Source organism: Gadus macrocephalus, chromosome 2 (genome assembly GCF_031168955.1).
Source record: "Gadus macrocephalus chromosome 2, ASM3116895v1".
Lineage (NCBI taxonomy): Eukaryota > Metazoa > Chordata > Actinopteri > Gadiformes > Gadidae > Gadus > Gadus macrocephalus.
Window position 1 is genome coordinate 3,983,779 of NC_082383.1, and position 16,177 is coordinate 3,999,955.

The following is a 16,177-nucleotide window of genomic DNA, read 5'->3' on the forward strand; positions in this document are numbered from 1 at the left end:
CTCACACACACAACCAGGTACATGAGTATGTGTAGGGTATTTCTGTTGCTATTTCTGTCCGTTCCTGACTTGTTGCATCCTAATGGCTAGATGAGTTCTGTGTTCTCAGCCAGTGTACGACCGGATACCTCGGTACGGTACAACCGACCGGGGGACACCAGCAAGACCAAACGCACGCGTGTGTGTGTTTGTGTGGGTGTGTGTGTGTGTGTGTGTGGGTGTGTGTAGTGTAGGCCTGCTTATGTACAACACATTTGGTTCCATTCAGAGCTGGACCAGATGGTCTCTGAGGGACGCGGTTGCGTGTGCTAGGAGCTCCTGGAGCTCGCGGCTACGGCTAACGATCTGTGTGTGAGTGTGAGGGAGAAGAGACAACGTGATGAGAGTTCGTTGGAGACCCTGGGGTACTCCCCAACTCCCCCACCTCCCCTCCACTCACCCCCCCTCACCTCCCCTCACCTCCCCTCCCCGCTAGAATTAATGGGCTTTTGAATCCTACCTCTAGACTTACTGGTCCTATCAGCTACCGCTATACTTACTGGTCTTATGAATCCTACAGCTAGACTTACTGGTCCCTGTGAATCCTAGCTCTAGACTTACAGTTGCCCACGCATACCCACCCGGCCCCCGTTCGTCAATAGCCGACCCAGGGCATTATGGGAGAGAAAAACAGCTTTCTAAATACATTTTTAGAAAGCGAGCCAGTTTTTAAATTCATATGCCGCACTTGTAAAATCTATTTCCACATAACTCCGGCCAAGCTGAAGCAGCCTCGTCGCCTTTATGGTGCTCTTTATTTGAGCCCCGTTTGGTTTATATGTGTGAGGTAACGCCGTTTGGTTGTTTTATATGCCGTATTTTCTCAGCTAGTTGTGGAGTTCTACAGCTGGATGTGGAAAACCAAACGTCGGGTAGCCAGCGCCTCGACCCTGAGGAGCGCCGTGGAGCCTTCTCTACGGCCCCCGGCAGGCCCACCCTCCTCCTGTCGTTCCTCCTCTCTCTTCTCTATTCATTCTCTCTCTCTATTCCCTCTCTCTCTATTCCCTCTCTCTCTATTCCCTCTCTCTCTCTCTCTCGCTCTCTCTCTCTCTCTCTCTCTCCCCCTCTCTCTCTCTCTCTCTCTCTCTCTCTCTCTCTCTCTCTCTCTCTCTCTCTCTCTCTCTCTCTCTCTCTCTCTATATTCATTCTTCTATATTCCCTTCCTCTCTATTCCTTTACTGTCCCTCTATTCCTTCTCTCTCTGTATACTTCTCTCTCTCTCCACTCCTCTCTCTATTCCTACTCTCTGTATATATATTCCTCTCAGTCTCCTCTCTCTCTACCCCCTCTCTCTGTACTACTTCTCTCTCTCCACCCTCTCTCTCTATTCCCTCTCTTAGTACACTTCTCTCTCTCCTCTCTCCCTCTCTCTCTGTCTCTTATACTTCTCTCTCTCCACTCCTCTCTCTCTGTCTATGTACTTCTCTCTCTCCACTCCTCTCTCTCTACCCCCTCTCTCTGTACTACTTCTCTCTCTCCACTCCTCTCTCTCTTGTCTATATACTTCTCTCTCTCCACTCCTCTCTCTGTATATGTACTTCTCTCTCTCTCTTCCTACTCTCTCTTGGAGCGGTGGTGGTGCCGAGTGGTGGTTTACAGCAGCAGCAGCGATGGAGCAGCCGCAGTAGTTAAACTGTGCCTTTGGGTGACCGTATATCAAAATAAAAGCCCTGGGGCTGTGTGTGGAGAGCTCTCTCACAGGAGACTCTGAGATCTGTCGTGTTTCTGGTCACTGGTGACGCCCGCTCTGTACTTAGCGTGTCTGTTTTTACCACGCTGAGCTGAGCTCATGTAGCCTGACGTTTATAGCCCAGGGGGAGGCTTCAGTGTGTGTGTGTGTGTGCGTGTGTGTGTGTGTGTGGTGTGTGTGTGTGTTTTTGTTTATGTATGTTGATGTATGTGTGCACAGTCATCTAGGCACTGTGTATGTGTTTATGTACGTGTGTATACGCGTGCATGTGAGTTGTGTCTTCATGTATGTGTGTTCGAGTTTGGGTGTGTGTGCATATCTATTTGTGCGTATGTTTTTTTGTGTTTGTGTGTGTGTGTGTGTGTGTGTGTGTGTGTGTGTGTGTGTGTGTGTGTGTGTGTGTGTGTGTGTGTGTGTGTGTGTGTGTGTGTGTGTGTGTGGCCTCATACGGACATCTCCCCATGCGTGGTCTAGTATTTCTGTACATAAATTCTCCCCCATTAAAAAAGAGCGAGTAACAAAACACCTGACATGAGGGTCACGCCAGCTCCCCTGTTGCGTTCTACAGGCTCACTTGCCCCAGCCTCACCCCTGCCTTACCCCTGCCTCCCCCCAGCCTCCCCCTCTGCTTCATCCACAGCCTCACCCCCTGCCTCACCCAAATCTTACCTCTGCCTCACCTCCAGCCTAACCCCCCACCTCACTCCAGCCTCACCCTTGCCTCACCCCCTAGCTCACCTTCTGCCTCACCCCCTAGCTCACCCTTCTGCCTCACCCCCTGCCTCACTTCCTGCCTCACCCACGCCTCATCCCAGCTGACCCTTGTCTTACCTCCAGTCCCCCCTCTGCTTCACCCTCTGCCTCCCCCCTCTGCCTCACCCCCTGACCCACCCCCTGCCTCTTCTACACCTTCATAAACACACACGGGGCAGCTGTCGGTGGCGAGGTCGTCTCAGATCTCCTGAGCTCTAAATAGAGCCCTGACATGCCACCGCTGCCCCTCACCGGTCCGGTTCAAAGCCCGACGCCGACTCTGGGAACACGCTGCTGCTCCTGGGATCTGCAGGGGTGTTAGTTTCCTCGAAGTTAGGGGGTTACTCCTGGACGTGGATTCAGCCGCGTTGAGGGCTAGACGGTTGCAACGACGGTGTGAAGGATTCTGCTGCTGCTGCTGCTGCTGCTGCCGCCTATGACCGGAGGAAGTAGTCCAGCAGTACTGGCACTGTGCCCATCTCCCCCTCACACTGTGCCTCACCCCAACCTCACCGGTCGCCCTCCCTTCCTGCTGTTGCTTCAAAACATGGCCCTCCCCCACTGCCACCAACCTCAACCTTAACCTCCCCCCAAGATGATAAACAGCTGTTTACATGCGCTACCACCAGGGAAGACTTTGATACGGGGTCCTTCTCTACGGCCATTCCGAGATCTAATACATAAAATGACCATTCAAATGAGTCGATCGAGTGATCGATAAAGGAACCAATCAGCTTGAGCCAAGCCAAACCCTTAGTTGTGTTTGATCGGCGATCATCAGTACTCGGTTGTAGTAGATTCTGTTCCACCTCCGTCTGCCTGCTGAGGGGAGACCCCCGTGGTCGTCATTAAACCTGGTGTGTTCTGCGTTCTCCTCTCTGTGTCGACCCTGTCCCCGCCAGGCCTCTCGTCGCCCGGCTCTCATAAGAAGTCGGGGAAATTCGATTTCGGCGGCCAGGCCCGGCCCCCGCGCATGGCGTTCTCCCACCACCCGCTGCCCCTGCTGCCGGGCATGCGACCAGGTGAGGCCCTACTGGAGCTCCCCCCTCCAACCCCCCCACCCTCCCAAAGCCCGACACGTACACCCTCAGAACACAAGGGTGGTCCCCCACCCTCTCCCTTCCAACATCTCAACCAACAAGCTGCACCCTTTTACAAACCCCAGCTCCACCTTCCCAAAGCCCCCCCCCCCCCCCCCCCCCTGCTCCAACCCCCCCCCCCCACCCCCCACCCCTTTCAGACCTACTCCCCAAGAACACTACGGCTCCAACTGGCTGAGTCCATCCTACATACCTCCAGACCCCAGCCCCCCCCACTCCTCCCAGTGATGGCTTCCGCCTGTATTGCCCCCCTCCCCGCCCTCCCTCCCCCTCTGTGCTGGGTCTCTGGGATGCGGGGGAAACACGGTGGTGGCTGGGCTGTTCAGGCTGTTCTGGGTGTTCAGGCTGTGCTGGGTGTTCAGCTGTTCTGGGTGTTCAGGCTGTGCTGGGTGTTCAAGCTGTGCTGGGTGTTCAGGCTGTGCTGGGTGTTCAGGCTGTTCTGGGTGTTCAGGCTGTGCTGGGTGTTCAAGCTGTTCTGGCTGTTCAGGCTGTGCTTGGTGTTCAGGCTGAATCAATTTCTTCCTCCTGCTCACGAGTTCCTCTTGAAGGGACAAAGCTTTGCATTCTTGGAGTGCATATTCTGAGGGTGCAGGGTCCAACCAAACAACACTAGCTTCATTCTGATGCACTGGAGAAGGTTTTTCCTGCTGGTTGTTCGCTCGGCTCCAGTGAGTTTCCCAGACATGCTGATCAGAGTGGTTCTGCTCCATGGAGAGGCTGATGCACGCGGGCCTCGGGGCCCAGTGATGAGGTGTCATGCTGGGCAAGAGAGCTGAAATGTTCCCCTGGTGGTCCAGAATAACCATGGGTCCCAGTCACCAACTGAAACCCCATGTACCACACACACACACACACACACACACACACACACACACACACACACACACACACACAGACACACACACACACACACACACACACACACACACACACACACACACACAGACACACACACACACACCACACACACACACACACACACACACACACACACACACACACACACACACACACACACACACACACACACACACACACAGACAAATGTGCGCGTGCACACACACAAACATACACGTACTATCTGTCACACACACACACACGCATATATACATATGCATACACATACACACACACAGGAGGGTTTGGCCTTCTCCCAGTCTGTAATGGGATTAGTGGGGGGTCTGTGGAAGCGCGGGGGGGGGGGATACTGGAGTTGGCAAGCCTATATATACTGTCTCTCTCACACACACACACACACACACACACACACACATACACACACACACACACACACACACACACACACACACACACACACACACACACACACACACACACACACACACACACACACACACACACACACACACACACAAACAAACATACACAGTGAAAGATGTAGAGCACTGACAAGTGTTGGCATGACAACAGGAGCAGCTGGGAGGGGTAGGGTAGGGGGGGGGACCAGGAGGTGCTCTTCATAGCTGGGGCACCTCCTCATCAGGAGAGAGATGCAAACACACAGTCTCACACTCTCTTCTTAAAGAGTTAGGACCAACATATTAAAGGTACTTTTGACCTAACTTCAGTTAAGATACCCACACCTTTATGTTAAACACACACACACACACACATATATATATATACATTGCACACACACACATACATACATACATAAATACACAGACCTACACAAACAAGCACAGTCACATATATAAATGCATACATACAAACACACACACACACACACACACACACACAGTCACATATATGCACACACAGTCACTTATATACATACACAAACACACACACACAGACGCACACATGAATCTCCAAATATTATCACACCTAAGATGTGTGAGAGTGATTTGAAAACTGTTAGAGAGTCATTTAAAGACTACGGTTGAATCAGGCTCCTCTCATCTCCTCGCCCCTCTCTCCTCTTGCTTTGGATACGAGTGAGCATATGCAAGTGTGTATTGGTGTGTGTATTAGTGTGTGCTATCTCTCTCCAATTTCGGAAGAATAACATCATCTCATAGTGGTGCGCTTGCTTTGTGTGGGTCTATGTGTCTCCTGAGCCTGGTTGGGAGGTGGTGTAACTGCCGCTGTTTTCTGGGTGGTGCTCAGAATATCTTCTCAGCCGTACAACTGCTCCGCTCTTCTTGATTTGCTTCATATTTCTCCCACTCTCTTTTGTCCTTTGCTTTTCCCACTCTTTCCCTCTCTCTCTCTCCTCCCTTTCTCCCTCCCTCTTCCCCCCTTCCCTCCCTCTCTCGCTCCTCCCTTTCTCCCCCTCCCTCCCTCCCTCCCCCATCCCTCACCTCCTCTCTAACACACCTCTCCTTCTGTGTCCTCCATGTTTGTTTGTTGTGGCTGTTTGTTTCCTGTCCACCAGGAAGTCCCCGAGCCTCCGCCTCTGCGCTCCACTTCCCGTCTCCGTCCATCATCCAGCAGTCCAGCCCGTACTTCACCCACCCCACCATCCGCTACCACCACCACCCTGGACAGGACCCCCTCAAGGAGTTTGTTCAGTTCGTCTGCGCCGATGGGTCCGGACAGCCCACGGGCCAGGTAGGACCGCACAACGTCGTATCCCCGCTTTACCTGGTCTGTTACGCACTAGGACGACCACAGTCGCAGTCACAATGGTCTGTTATGTATTACATTAGATTAAAGGTGCTATAGGTACGATGTCTTATTAGAATGCTGTCTGTTAGAAAAGTCATAGTTTCCCGTCAGCTTTTAGTCTGATGAGAAGATCTGATGTGGTGGACTGCGCCTGCAGTCAATAGTAGTGCGAGTTTAGACCACTCCTGGCTCATTTCTGACCAATCAGGACGTCTCTTCCCTGATTGGTTCGGGGAATCCATCTTGCCTGTCAGTCACAGGTGTGTGAAATGCAACACTGTTGTCTTCTGCTGTCTCTCTTTACAGCGCTCATGTCATACCTAGATCCGCTTTAAATTTAAAACTTCAAAGTCCAAGTGTTTAACAGAAGCATTTTCAACAATGATATCCTTACCAAAAGGCTAGGGTTGACTATATAAAGCAAGAACATATATAATATATGAAGCCTGAATAAGGGCCATCATTGTTTGAACAGGCATGTTCAAATATTTGTTTGTTATTTTTGTAAAAGGGTTAGGGAAAATATCTGAACCCAAATGATCCCAAACATTAACTTTTTTATCATATCCACTGTAACAATGAACACATGTAATTACAAATGTATGCTATCTAGCTAGCTAGCTAACGTTGTCAACTATTCCTACTGTTGTAGCACGTGTCCAGCTCTGTTGTTTGTGGTTGTCTATTGTTGTTGGTGTTGTCGTCTTTTCTTGTTGTTGTCATTTTGTTGTTTTTGCTCCGCCCACCCCCTCAGAACTTATCTAACCATAGCACGAAAGTCAACCAATCACAGCTCATTAAACCTGTCTTGTGTCGTGTCATAGTGTGTGTGTGTGTGTGTGTGTGTGTGTGTGTTTCCGTGGAGAGTGCTCATGACTTTGGTTTGGAGTTTGGTGGCGGTATCGTTGGTGTTGTGCTTGTGTAGAAGAAGTATCCCCCATGGTTTTTATTTGTCATGGCCATGTCGCGGACAACCACGACCAGATGTTCGCTCACCCCCCCCCCTCCAACCCACCTTCCTCCACCCTCCTGGAGACCTCCATCAGTGGGCCCACCTCGCCCCTGGCCCACCTCCCCACCATGTCGTTGTTATTGGTTGTTTTTTTTTGACATCTACATGGATTACGCATTACGCACATCCATCCCCTCCTACGTTGTTTACTCTCCAGTTACCCCACCCTCCTCTCCCTCCACCCCTCCTCCTCCATCGCCGCTCGCCCCCCCCCCCCCCCCCCCCCCTCCCTCATGGATTTGGTTTTTGTTTTTGTCCCGGGGGGGGTCATCCTCTCTCATCCTGCGTCTGGGGTCCGCCTCCTGACCCCCTGACCTGTGTGTCGTCTGCAGCCTAACGGGAGCGGCCAGAGCAAAATGCCGGGCTCCTTCCTGCTTCCTCCTCCGCCCCCGGTGGCCCGCCCCGTGCCCCTCCCCCTGCCCGACTCTAAACCCGGCAGCACGCCGCCCGACGGCGGACTCAGCTCGCCCACATCTCCGTGTAAGTGGACCCCCCCCCCCCCCCCCCTGCAGAGACCGCAGCCAGAACCCAACCCCCCGAAATTAAACACTCACTGTCACCTGCCCCCCCAGCGTCCCCCCGGTCAGAGAGTTACCCTCCCCCCCCCGATCACCATGTTCCCCCTCGTCACTTCCTGTCGCGGGGATGTCTCGCCACCGTCGTGGTCTTCGGAGGCCGAGCGAAACCTCAGACATCTTGGCATTCTTTATTGAACCTTCAAGAAGCTTCTTCCTCTGGGCTCTATATTCGCCCCGGTGGGACACCAGTCCACCCCGCGGTGCTGGTAGAGATAGAGCCCGGGGGACTCTGACCAGTGTTCATCTCAAACAGGTCCTCAAACATCGACGTCCCTGTGGAGCTCGGTCTGTTATAGGCTTCTCCAAATGGAGTTCTGTGAGGTGTTCCTCAGGGCTCTGGACTCAGCCTGGTGGAATACCAGCCTGCCTTGATGTGCTGGGGTTGCTACATCCAGGTTTCCGGTATTACCGCACTGTCCTGGACTTGAATTCACTCCCTGCCCGGATCCCATTGATCCAGTTTCCAGAGCAGTCTGCTTCCAAAGAGACACGAATGTAGGGCAGTTTACGAAGACATGTTTTAAGGACTTGGTCACTGGTCTGAACAGTCTGTAAATATTCTTGTTCGATTTTTGATGGTTGGTTCATGAATAGCTTATAGCTTATCAGTTTAGTAGCATGGGTAGCATAGTGGTGAGGTGGCGGTTGTCCTAGTGGTGGTGGTGGTGGTGGTTGTGTTGAAAGAGGTGGTGGTGGTGATGGTGGAGATGGTCATGGTGGTGGGGGTTGTAAAGATGGTGGGTTGTGGTTGGGGTAGGACTGTAATAGTGGTGGGGCTCTGTGTGTTTGTATTTAAGAGCAGATGGATCCAGGAAGTTGTTATATTTGTGTGTTTGAACGTAATTATAATCTGGGTGTTGGACGGAGCGCTTGTTTTATGTTGTTTAGTGTTGGTCTTCCCAAACCTCTGGTCTTTTGTCTTCTATGTGTTAAACATTCCTAAACTCACGGATGTAATAGTATGTGTGTCCACACTGCTTTCTTATCCACACAAAATACCTTCCTTGAATTACTTGTGCCGTTGTACCCCTTGTACCCAGACTGAGACGCACAAATTCACACAAACACAGACACACAAACACTTAAATCGACACCCAAACACACCCAAACACAGACTAACAAGAAAAAAAGACAAAACACAAACATATACTAACAATCGAAAACCACACAAAAATAACACACACACGAACAGACAGACATGCTAACACAGGCACACACAATCACAACGCACACAGGACACACAATCAAGCACATACAGACCCAAATACACACACACAAACGGGCCTACACACACCATCACCCACACAGACTAAAACACACACACACACACACACACACACACACACACACACACACACACACACACACACACACACACACACACACACACACGCAGTTACACAAACACACACCCTCTCCACGGACACACTAATGTGTTTTTTTCAGGAACTCCTCAGAACTCAGTAGCTCAGGGGAACGTCAGGGAACTCAAAATGCCAACCTAAATGTGTCCCAGACTTTGATGGGTTTGAAAGGTCCCGGGTGCGCTCCATCAAACGCTAGTTAATCAGCGGGATCAAACCCCGCCCCTCAGGGACCTCTGAGTTGACGAAGCAAGCCAGCCCTGTCTGACCGTAATGAGAGGATATAGGTTGAGCTGAGAGGCTTTTCAAAACCAAACCATGGAAATAAAAGTAGGGAAGGATAACGAACGCTCCCACTGCAGTTTGTTTTCCTAAGTTTGTTAGCCGGCCACATGTTGATGTTCTGCACATGAACTCTGACCCCTGAACCAGTGGCTGACCACGTCTCTCTCTCTCTCTTTCTCCATGTATCCTTACCTCTCTTTACCACTCTTTCTCTCCATGTATTCTTACATCTCTTTACTGCTCCCTCTCCATGTATCCCTACCTCTCTTTACCTCTCTCTCTCTCTCTTTCTCTCTCTCAGCATACTCCACGTCAGGCGCCTCAGCTGCCAACAGGTTTGTCGGCATCGGATCACGGGACAACAACTTTCTGAACATCCCCCAACAGACCCAGGTACCTCTCTCTCTCTGGCGCTTTGTATCTCTCTACCTCTTACTCTGTTTCTCTCACACGGCCCACCTTGGGCTCCGTGTGCCCTCTAGTGGTGAGAGAGAGAACTGCGTCTGGTGGAGGACATAAAGTGGGAGACCGACCAGAAAGAGGAGTGAGGTGCGGGGGGGGTTGGGTTGAGTGAGTGCCAAGGCCACACAGAAGTCACGTCGCACTGTCTCGTTCCCCCCGGCAACCAGACATAATGTCATAGCCCGTGGAGGTTGAATATGAGAAGGGGAGGGGGGGGGTCGCTCAGGGGGGAGGGTAGGGAGGCGGAAGAATAGATGGTGGCAACACATTGCCAACGAGACAGAGAGGGAGACAGACTGAGCGAGAGAGACGGCTGGGTCGGTGCCCAGGGGTAGAGGGCAGGAAGGGGGAAGGGGGGGGTATTCATGCAGACTGTAAGAGTCAAACACAACAGAGGTGCCCACTACTCCTCCTCTCCTCTTCCTCCTCCTCCCGACCCCCCCCCCCCCCCCCCCCTCTCCTCCTCCTCCTCCTCCCACCTCCCCACCTCCCCCTCCTCCTCCTCTCCCACCACCTCCTCCCCTTTGAGCATTTAGCTTCCTGTAGCTATTAGCAGCATGAAGCCTAGCCTAGCTGTCTCAATCACAGCACAGACAGACAGGAGTTTAATTTAGCGGAGGTCATCCTGCTAGAGGGCTAGCTCACAGTGTAAAGGGTTTGCCGCTGGGTGGGTGAAGGAAGGAAGTAGAGGAAATGTGGATTTCCATCTCGGTCTCTTTCCTCTCCGGCGGCCGATCCAGAAGTGTTGAGGTGGGCTTCCTGGGCAGGGCCTTCCTGAAGAAGAGATGAAAACAGCTCTGGTTGATATTTGATCGTCATTGTGTAAGTGTTTTAGGGAGCACTCTGTAGAGTAACCCAGCGTTCTGTTCTCTCTTGCAGTCTTGGTTCCTCTGACAACACCTTCCAACCACCCACCACATTTATTTCTCTACGATCCCGAATAAGTGAACGAGAAAATCAGCGAGAAACAGCAGATCGTTTTCCTCCAAAAACAACAACTACAATAACAATGATGACTACATCAACAACATCCCAGTGACATCACGGTGACATCACAGCCAGTAGGCACCACCCACTCCGTGAGCTGAAAGTGAAAGTGAAAGCAACAACAGAGACACGCCCCGCCGCCCACTCCCCCCTTCCCCCTTAACCCCCCCCGGCCTGACGGAGAAGGCAGCTGAACCAGAGGTGGAGGATTGTCAGCTGCAGGCGCTTCTTCACCCCCCAGAACAACACACCTGGAGCAGACCCTCCCCCCGCCCCCACCCAGAGCCCACCTGCCTCTTCCATTAATAACGAGGGATCGCTGGGCTGGTGAACACAGACCCAGACCAGTTCGATCCGGCCAAACCAGTTTAAACCGGCCAGAAACAAACAGGAAGACATTTCAAGGGAGATCCAATCCATGTCCCGAAGCCCTGAAAATACCCCCCCCAAGGCAAAATCACCCAAACATCTTATCAAAAGGGATCTGACATCTTGTTTCCAAAAGAAGCGACTCCTAAAGCTACAGTCCATTGCTACGGCGGTCTCTACATCGCCGCCAAAATTAAGAAGTTCTTCTTTCTGGACTCTGACTCTTACTAACCCCGGACAACCAAATCACATCTCTGAAGATTGCACTACACGTTGAACCAACTCACTATAACCCTGACGATGTGCACTATTCACCTGGAAACCACGGCAACGGAGCCCATGGGACGAGGTTTCTAAAACCAGACGGGAGGAGCGAGGTTCAAAACACGTCCTCCCGTCTTAGCGGTTCGGCTTGGTTCTAAACCCGCCGGCCCCGTTCCGCGCGGCCCCTCCCACGCCCCAGAGATCCCTCGGTTATCACCAGGACATCCTGCATCCACGTGTTGTACCACACACACACACACCCACATGCCCACGCACACACAAACACCTCCTAGACAAAGTTCCATTTTAGGCCCCCGGCATATCAATGTTAAATCTCTGAAAACACTTCAAGATCTAATTTTATTACCCTGAACCAGACACACACACACACATACACACACACACACAGACACACACACACACACACAAACGTACAGACATGGTCGTATCATCCTCTGTTACCGCGGCAACGAGACCGATGGCGGTAGGCGCACGTCGGGTGGTCTCCGCTCCTTCTGACCCCCCCCCCCCCCCCCCCCCCCCAGCCCACCCCCATCTCCCCCGATTTTATAATGTAGACAAAAGAAAAAAAAACATTAGAAGAGTAGGTTTTGTTATTCTGTTGTCGTACTTCTTGTTTGAATTTGTTCCCTTGAATTTGTACTATTTTGTAATTGTTTTGTATTTGAATGAAAGCACCTTATGGCAGAGAGGCCGCAGGCATCGTGGCGACGCCACTGTTCCACACAAACGTACGAAGAAGACGGAAACAAAGGTTGTCGTCTAAGAGCGCGACTCCAAACCTTCCAGGGTGAAACTCTGACCCCCCCCCCTCTCTCCTATTTCTTTTAAAGACCCCTCCCTTACCTTATAGGAACATAAAACCCAGCCAAGCTCGGACTAAATTGCCAAGTTATTTTGAAACTACTGTTGAGCCTGAAGTGTTAATATGATGGGCTGGCTGGCCTGACTCAGCTAAGTTACCGTCCTGGTCAACCTCTGTTCCCCGAGCAGAGGTACCATGGCGCTCAGTGTCCCTGGACGAGTCTAGACTGCCTAGACCTCTAGACCTCTAGACATGATAACCAGTTGGATGAGGTCAAGAGACTGAGACTGATCTAGACTCACCGTCATACACGGCCAGCCCCCCCCCCCACACCTCCCACATCCTTACTTCCTGTCTTCCTAAAAGACAGGAAGTGTGTGTCTATCGGCATGAAAGAGAAGAAGAAGACAAAATGCACTAAAAGCGACGACACCAAGCGAGACGCGCCTCACCCAGACCGGTCTTCGTCCGTTACAATCAAGCGAGTAACACACAAACACACACACACAAACAAACACACAAACACACACATAACACGAGCCCAAGCACACGCATGCTTATTTAATTGTATCAAATGCCCAGTCAGCATTCTGGTTACGAGTTATGGAAAAAGCTAACAGAAAGAAAAAAAGGAACGCGCCAGATGAAAACTCAAAGGGAAGTGTAGACAATCTTGATGAGGTCGTTATGCTTCATCTTAATCCATTACGCAACACGTATTCACTTTAATTAACGAGCTATCAAATCCAATTAAGTCTCCCAAGCCCTTCTCCCGCCCCCACCCCCACCCACCCAACCAACCCTCACAAAATAACTGGACTGCCTGACCAGGGTTCCACGCTGTCAGGGAGTAAGTGCACGTCTGCCCCCCCCCCGATCAGCGCCCAGAGGAGGTGATTCGATTTCCGATTGCTGGAAGTGCCTCAATATCTCCATTATGCAACTTGTCTGACATTATTTCAGGTTATTTTTCTTTCTCACGTATAAGCTATCGAAGAAGAGCTTAGCTCTACATACCTACAAGCATCTTTATATATAAGACACATATATATTTATAGATATATACATGTTTTTATTTGCAAGATAAGCTCCGTGGCAGTCTAGTTATTTTTTGAAGCGTGGCGTGTTTGTTGCACTCGTAGGGAAAAAAATTCAATCGTTAAAAAGGACGCGACCCTGGTTGTCGTAGCAATCCCCCAAACTCCCCCCCCTCACCATACCCCCCCACCATACCCCCCCCATCCCCTGGGTTGCCAAGCAACCGCTAGAATCCCAGGCAAATACCGTAGAGCCGTAGATAGCACAACGTGATGACGTAGTTGAGATACGAAATTGTTAGTTTTTCCGATGGGAACGTATTGTTGTTGAAGCTAAATGATGTATGTTGATTGAGCCATGTGCAATGCTTGGTAGAGAAGGGTCGGTGGAGGGTGTGGAGAACCACAGGGATCCCCCGTCTGTTTTTAAATGAGTTTTGTAAAGTCCACACGCTCCGGGACTCTAAACACGAGAGCAGAGAGAAAATATCCCTCGTCTTTGCATACGTATTTTGGGGGAAAATGTTTTCCAATTTTTCCAATTTGTGTTTATTTTTTTCTCCTCGTTTTTAAATTTTTGTTTGCTTCGTTTGAAACGTTTCTCATTTGTGATAATTTGTTTAATAGAATGTGGGAGGGTTGAAGGAACAGTTTAGCAAAATCATAAATATATTATCACTATGGAAAACCAGGTGCTTTCTACAGGCTAAAGTACAGTCAAGCTCTATTATACATGAATAATAAACCAGTGGACTTGGTCATATCATAGGAAAACGCTATTATCCTTCTTGTTTTTTTGTATGTACCGTGGGGGAGGGGTTCATTGTGTGAGAAGATCGTGACAAAAGGCATTTTTCTCCAACCTTTATCCCTTGGAGGTCCGTGACTCCGGAGATACAAGCTAAACTAAAATCTCCTCCCACGGCCCAATCCAGATCTACCGCAGCGTAGTGAAGCGCCCCTCCCAGCTGTAAATGATTCTAGTATGTGTTTGGTGACGTAGTTTCATAGACTCAGAGCATTGTAAAGGTTGTCCCTAAAAAGTGCCTTTTGTTCACACGACTCCATCTTGTTAACCTGAGTGCCCATGTCAAAAAAACAACAAAAAGAAAAACACAAAAAAATGCCCTCCTTTATATCCTGTTTCTGTCAAGCTTTTAAAAGCAGTATACCTAGTACTAAAGTATACCTATAGTGCTAAAGGAAATCGGTGTCATTTAGTTCTTTTTATCGTTGAATAATTAAGAAAAGCAACAAAAAAAAGCAAAAAAAAATCTCACTTCTCTTCCTCTTTCTCTCGTCTTCTGTCTCTTTAGACACTGGAGTAGCCTTCTCTTTCCGCATCGCTCTTCCTCTGAGTGGAGGGAACAACACATGATTAAGAATACGCAAAAAAAGTTTTTTGTTCAGTTTATTGTTTTATTTGTCTGAGCAGAATGCAGTTAGCTCACATGTTACTCTCGTCCTGTACGCTTCACATTGTATTGCCATACCCGTCTCTGTTCGGCTTCTCCGTTCAACAGCTTATGAACAAGTTGCACCGCCGGGCTCTGGTCTGGACTGGCCCGGGGGGCCAGCAGGGGGCGCATGAGAGTGGTTTTCCAGGCCAGCGAGCCTTGACCAATCAGTGTTGTGGGATACCTAGCCACTTGCATGTGATGGGTGAGGGTCCTGGGCTGGGAGGGGGGGGGGGTCACGTTAGGGTGGACAGATATGTTTGTAATTTTTTTATTCTTATCTATTTATACTTTTTTGAATTTAATTTGGATTTGCTTTTCATCTATTGTCATTGTCATTGCGTATCTCGGGCAGCGGTTAGATGCTGCCTTCAGACATTCGACTATGCACCTTTTAGTGGTTGAATGAGACCAGCTATTTAAAAAAAAAAAAAAATGAATGGGGTAAAATGCCCCTGAATTCTCTCAGCACCTTATTCACGGAATGGACCAGAGCAGGGCAGCTCAGAAAAGCTCCTATTTCCCGCAATCATTACGTTTTATACACACACATAGCTTCACAATATCGCTATTTATCAACACCCATACATTTCTGATAATTTGACCGAAAGTGATCGGGCTCTCAAAGCCAGCAGGCGAAGCACCAGCGAGATCAACAGATCAGTTTCTTACTTCCTGCAACAGTCAATATGCAACTGTGATTTATTTTGTTCACGCACGTAAAGCCATCAGCAGTATTATCAGTGTCTCGCCAACAACAAGCCATAATACAGAGACGGAACAGGGGGCAGAGGGCCGCGCATTCGCGCTACTGCGTAATATGCAAGACAAGTGCGCGCTTGCTTCAGGCTAGGGGTGTGGGACCCTCCCCACCGCGGCCACTGGTGATTATCAGATGAAAGTCCCTCTGGTCATGTAAAGTTAGAGCAGCTATGCCCTGTCTGGTCCGACGTGGTTTTGCTTTTTATTCCTTTTGGTTTGTTTGTTTTTTAACACGTTTTGTAGCGGCGGGCGGTGTTAGTGATGTAGAATGAGCCCCCCCCCCCCCAACCCCCACCCACTGGTCAACGCTGGATCCTGGAAGCCTAACCAAGTGCCCCCCCCCCACCCACCCACCCACAGGGTGCCCCCCGTGCACTCAGTCCACAGGGTTCAGAGCCTGCGGTGAAATGCATGTGTTAATTACCGATTCTTTTCCATAATAATAAAAAAGAACAGTTTGAAAGAGCCATGCCTTCACTTGATTGAATAAAAGGATGTTCTTGACTGTCGTCTGTGTCCCGGGTTTATGTCTTTATACCGGTCGGAAGCAGCTAGCCTCTA

The 16,177-nt window shown here is 50.3% G+C and overlaps 1 protein-coding gene across 1 annotated transcript in view; it reads left to right on the forward strand.

The window, feature by feature from the left end:
- The window catches only part of nfixb (nuclear factor I/Xb), a 21,687-nt gene extending 5,562 nt beyond the window's left edge, over positions 1-16,125 (forward strand). The window contains 5 exon segments of the mRNA XM_060071994.1: positions 3,385-3,504; positions 5,981-6,156; positions 7,558-7,705; positions 9,754-9,845; positions 10,794-16,125. Coding sequence (XP_059927977.1) covers positions 3,385-3,504; positions 5,981-6,156; positions 7,558-7,705; positions 9,754-9,845; positions 10,794-10,808 — 551 coding nt within the window. The 3' untranslated portion in view covers positions 10,809-16,125.
- The last annotated feature ends 52 nt before the right edge of the window (positions 16,126-16,177 follow it).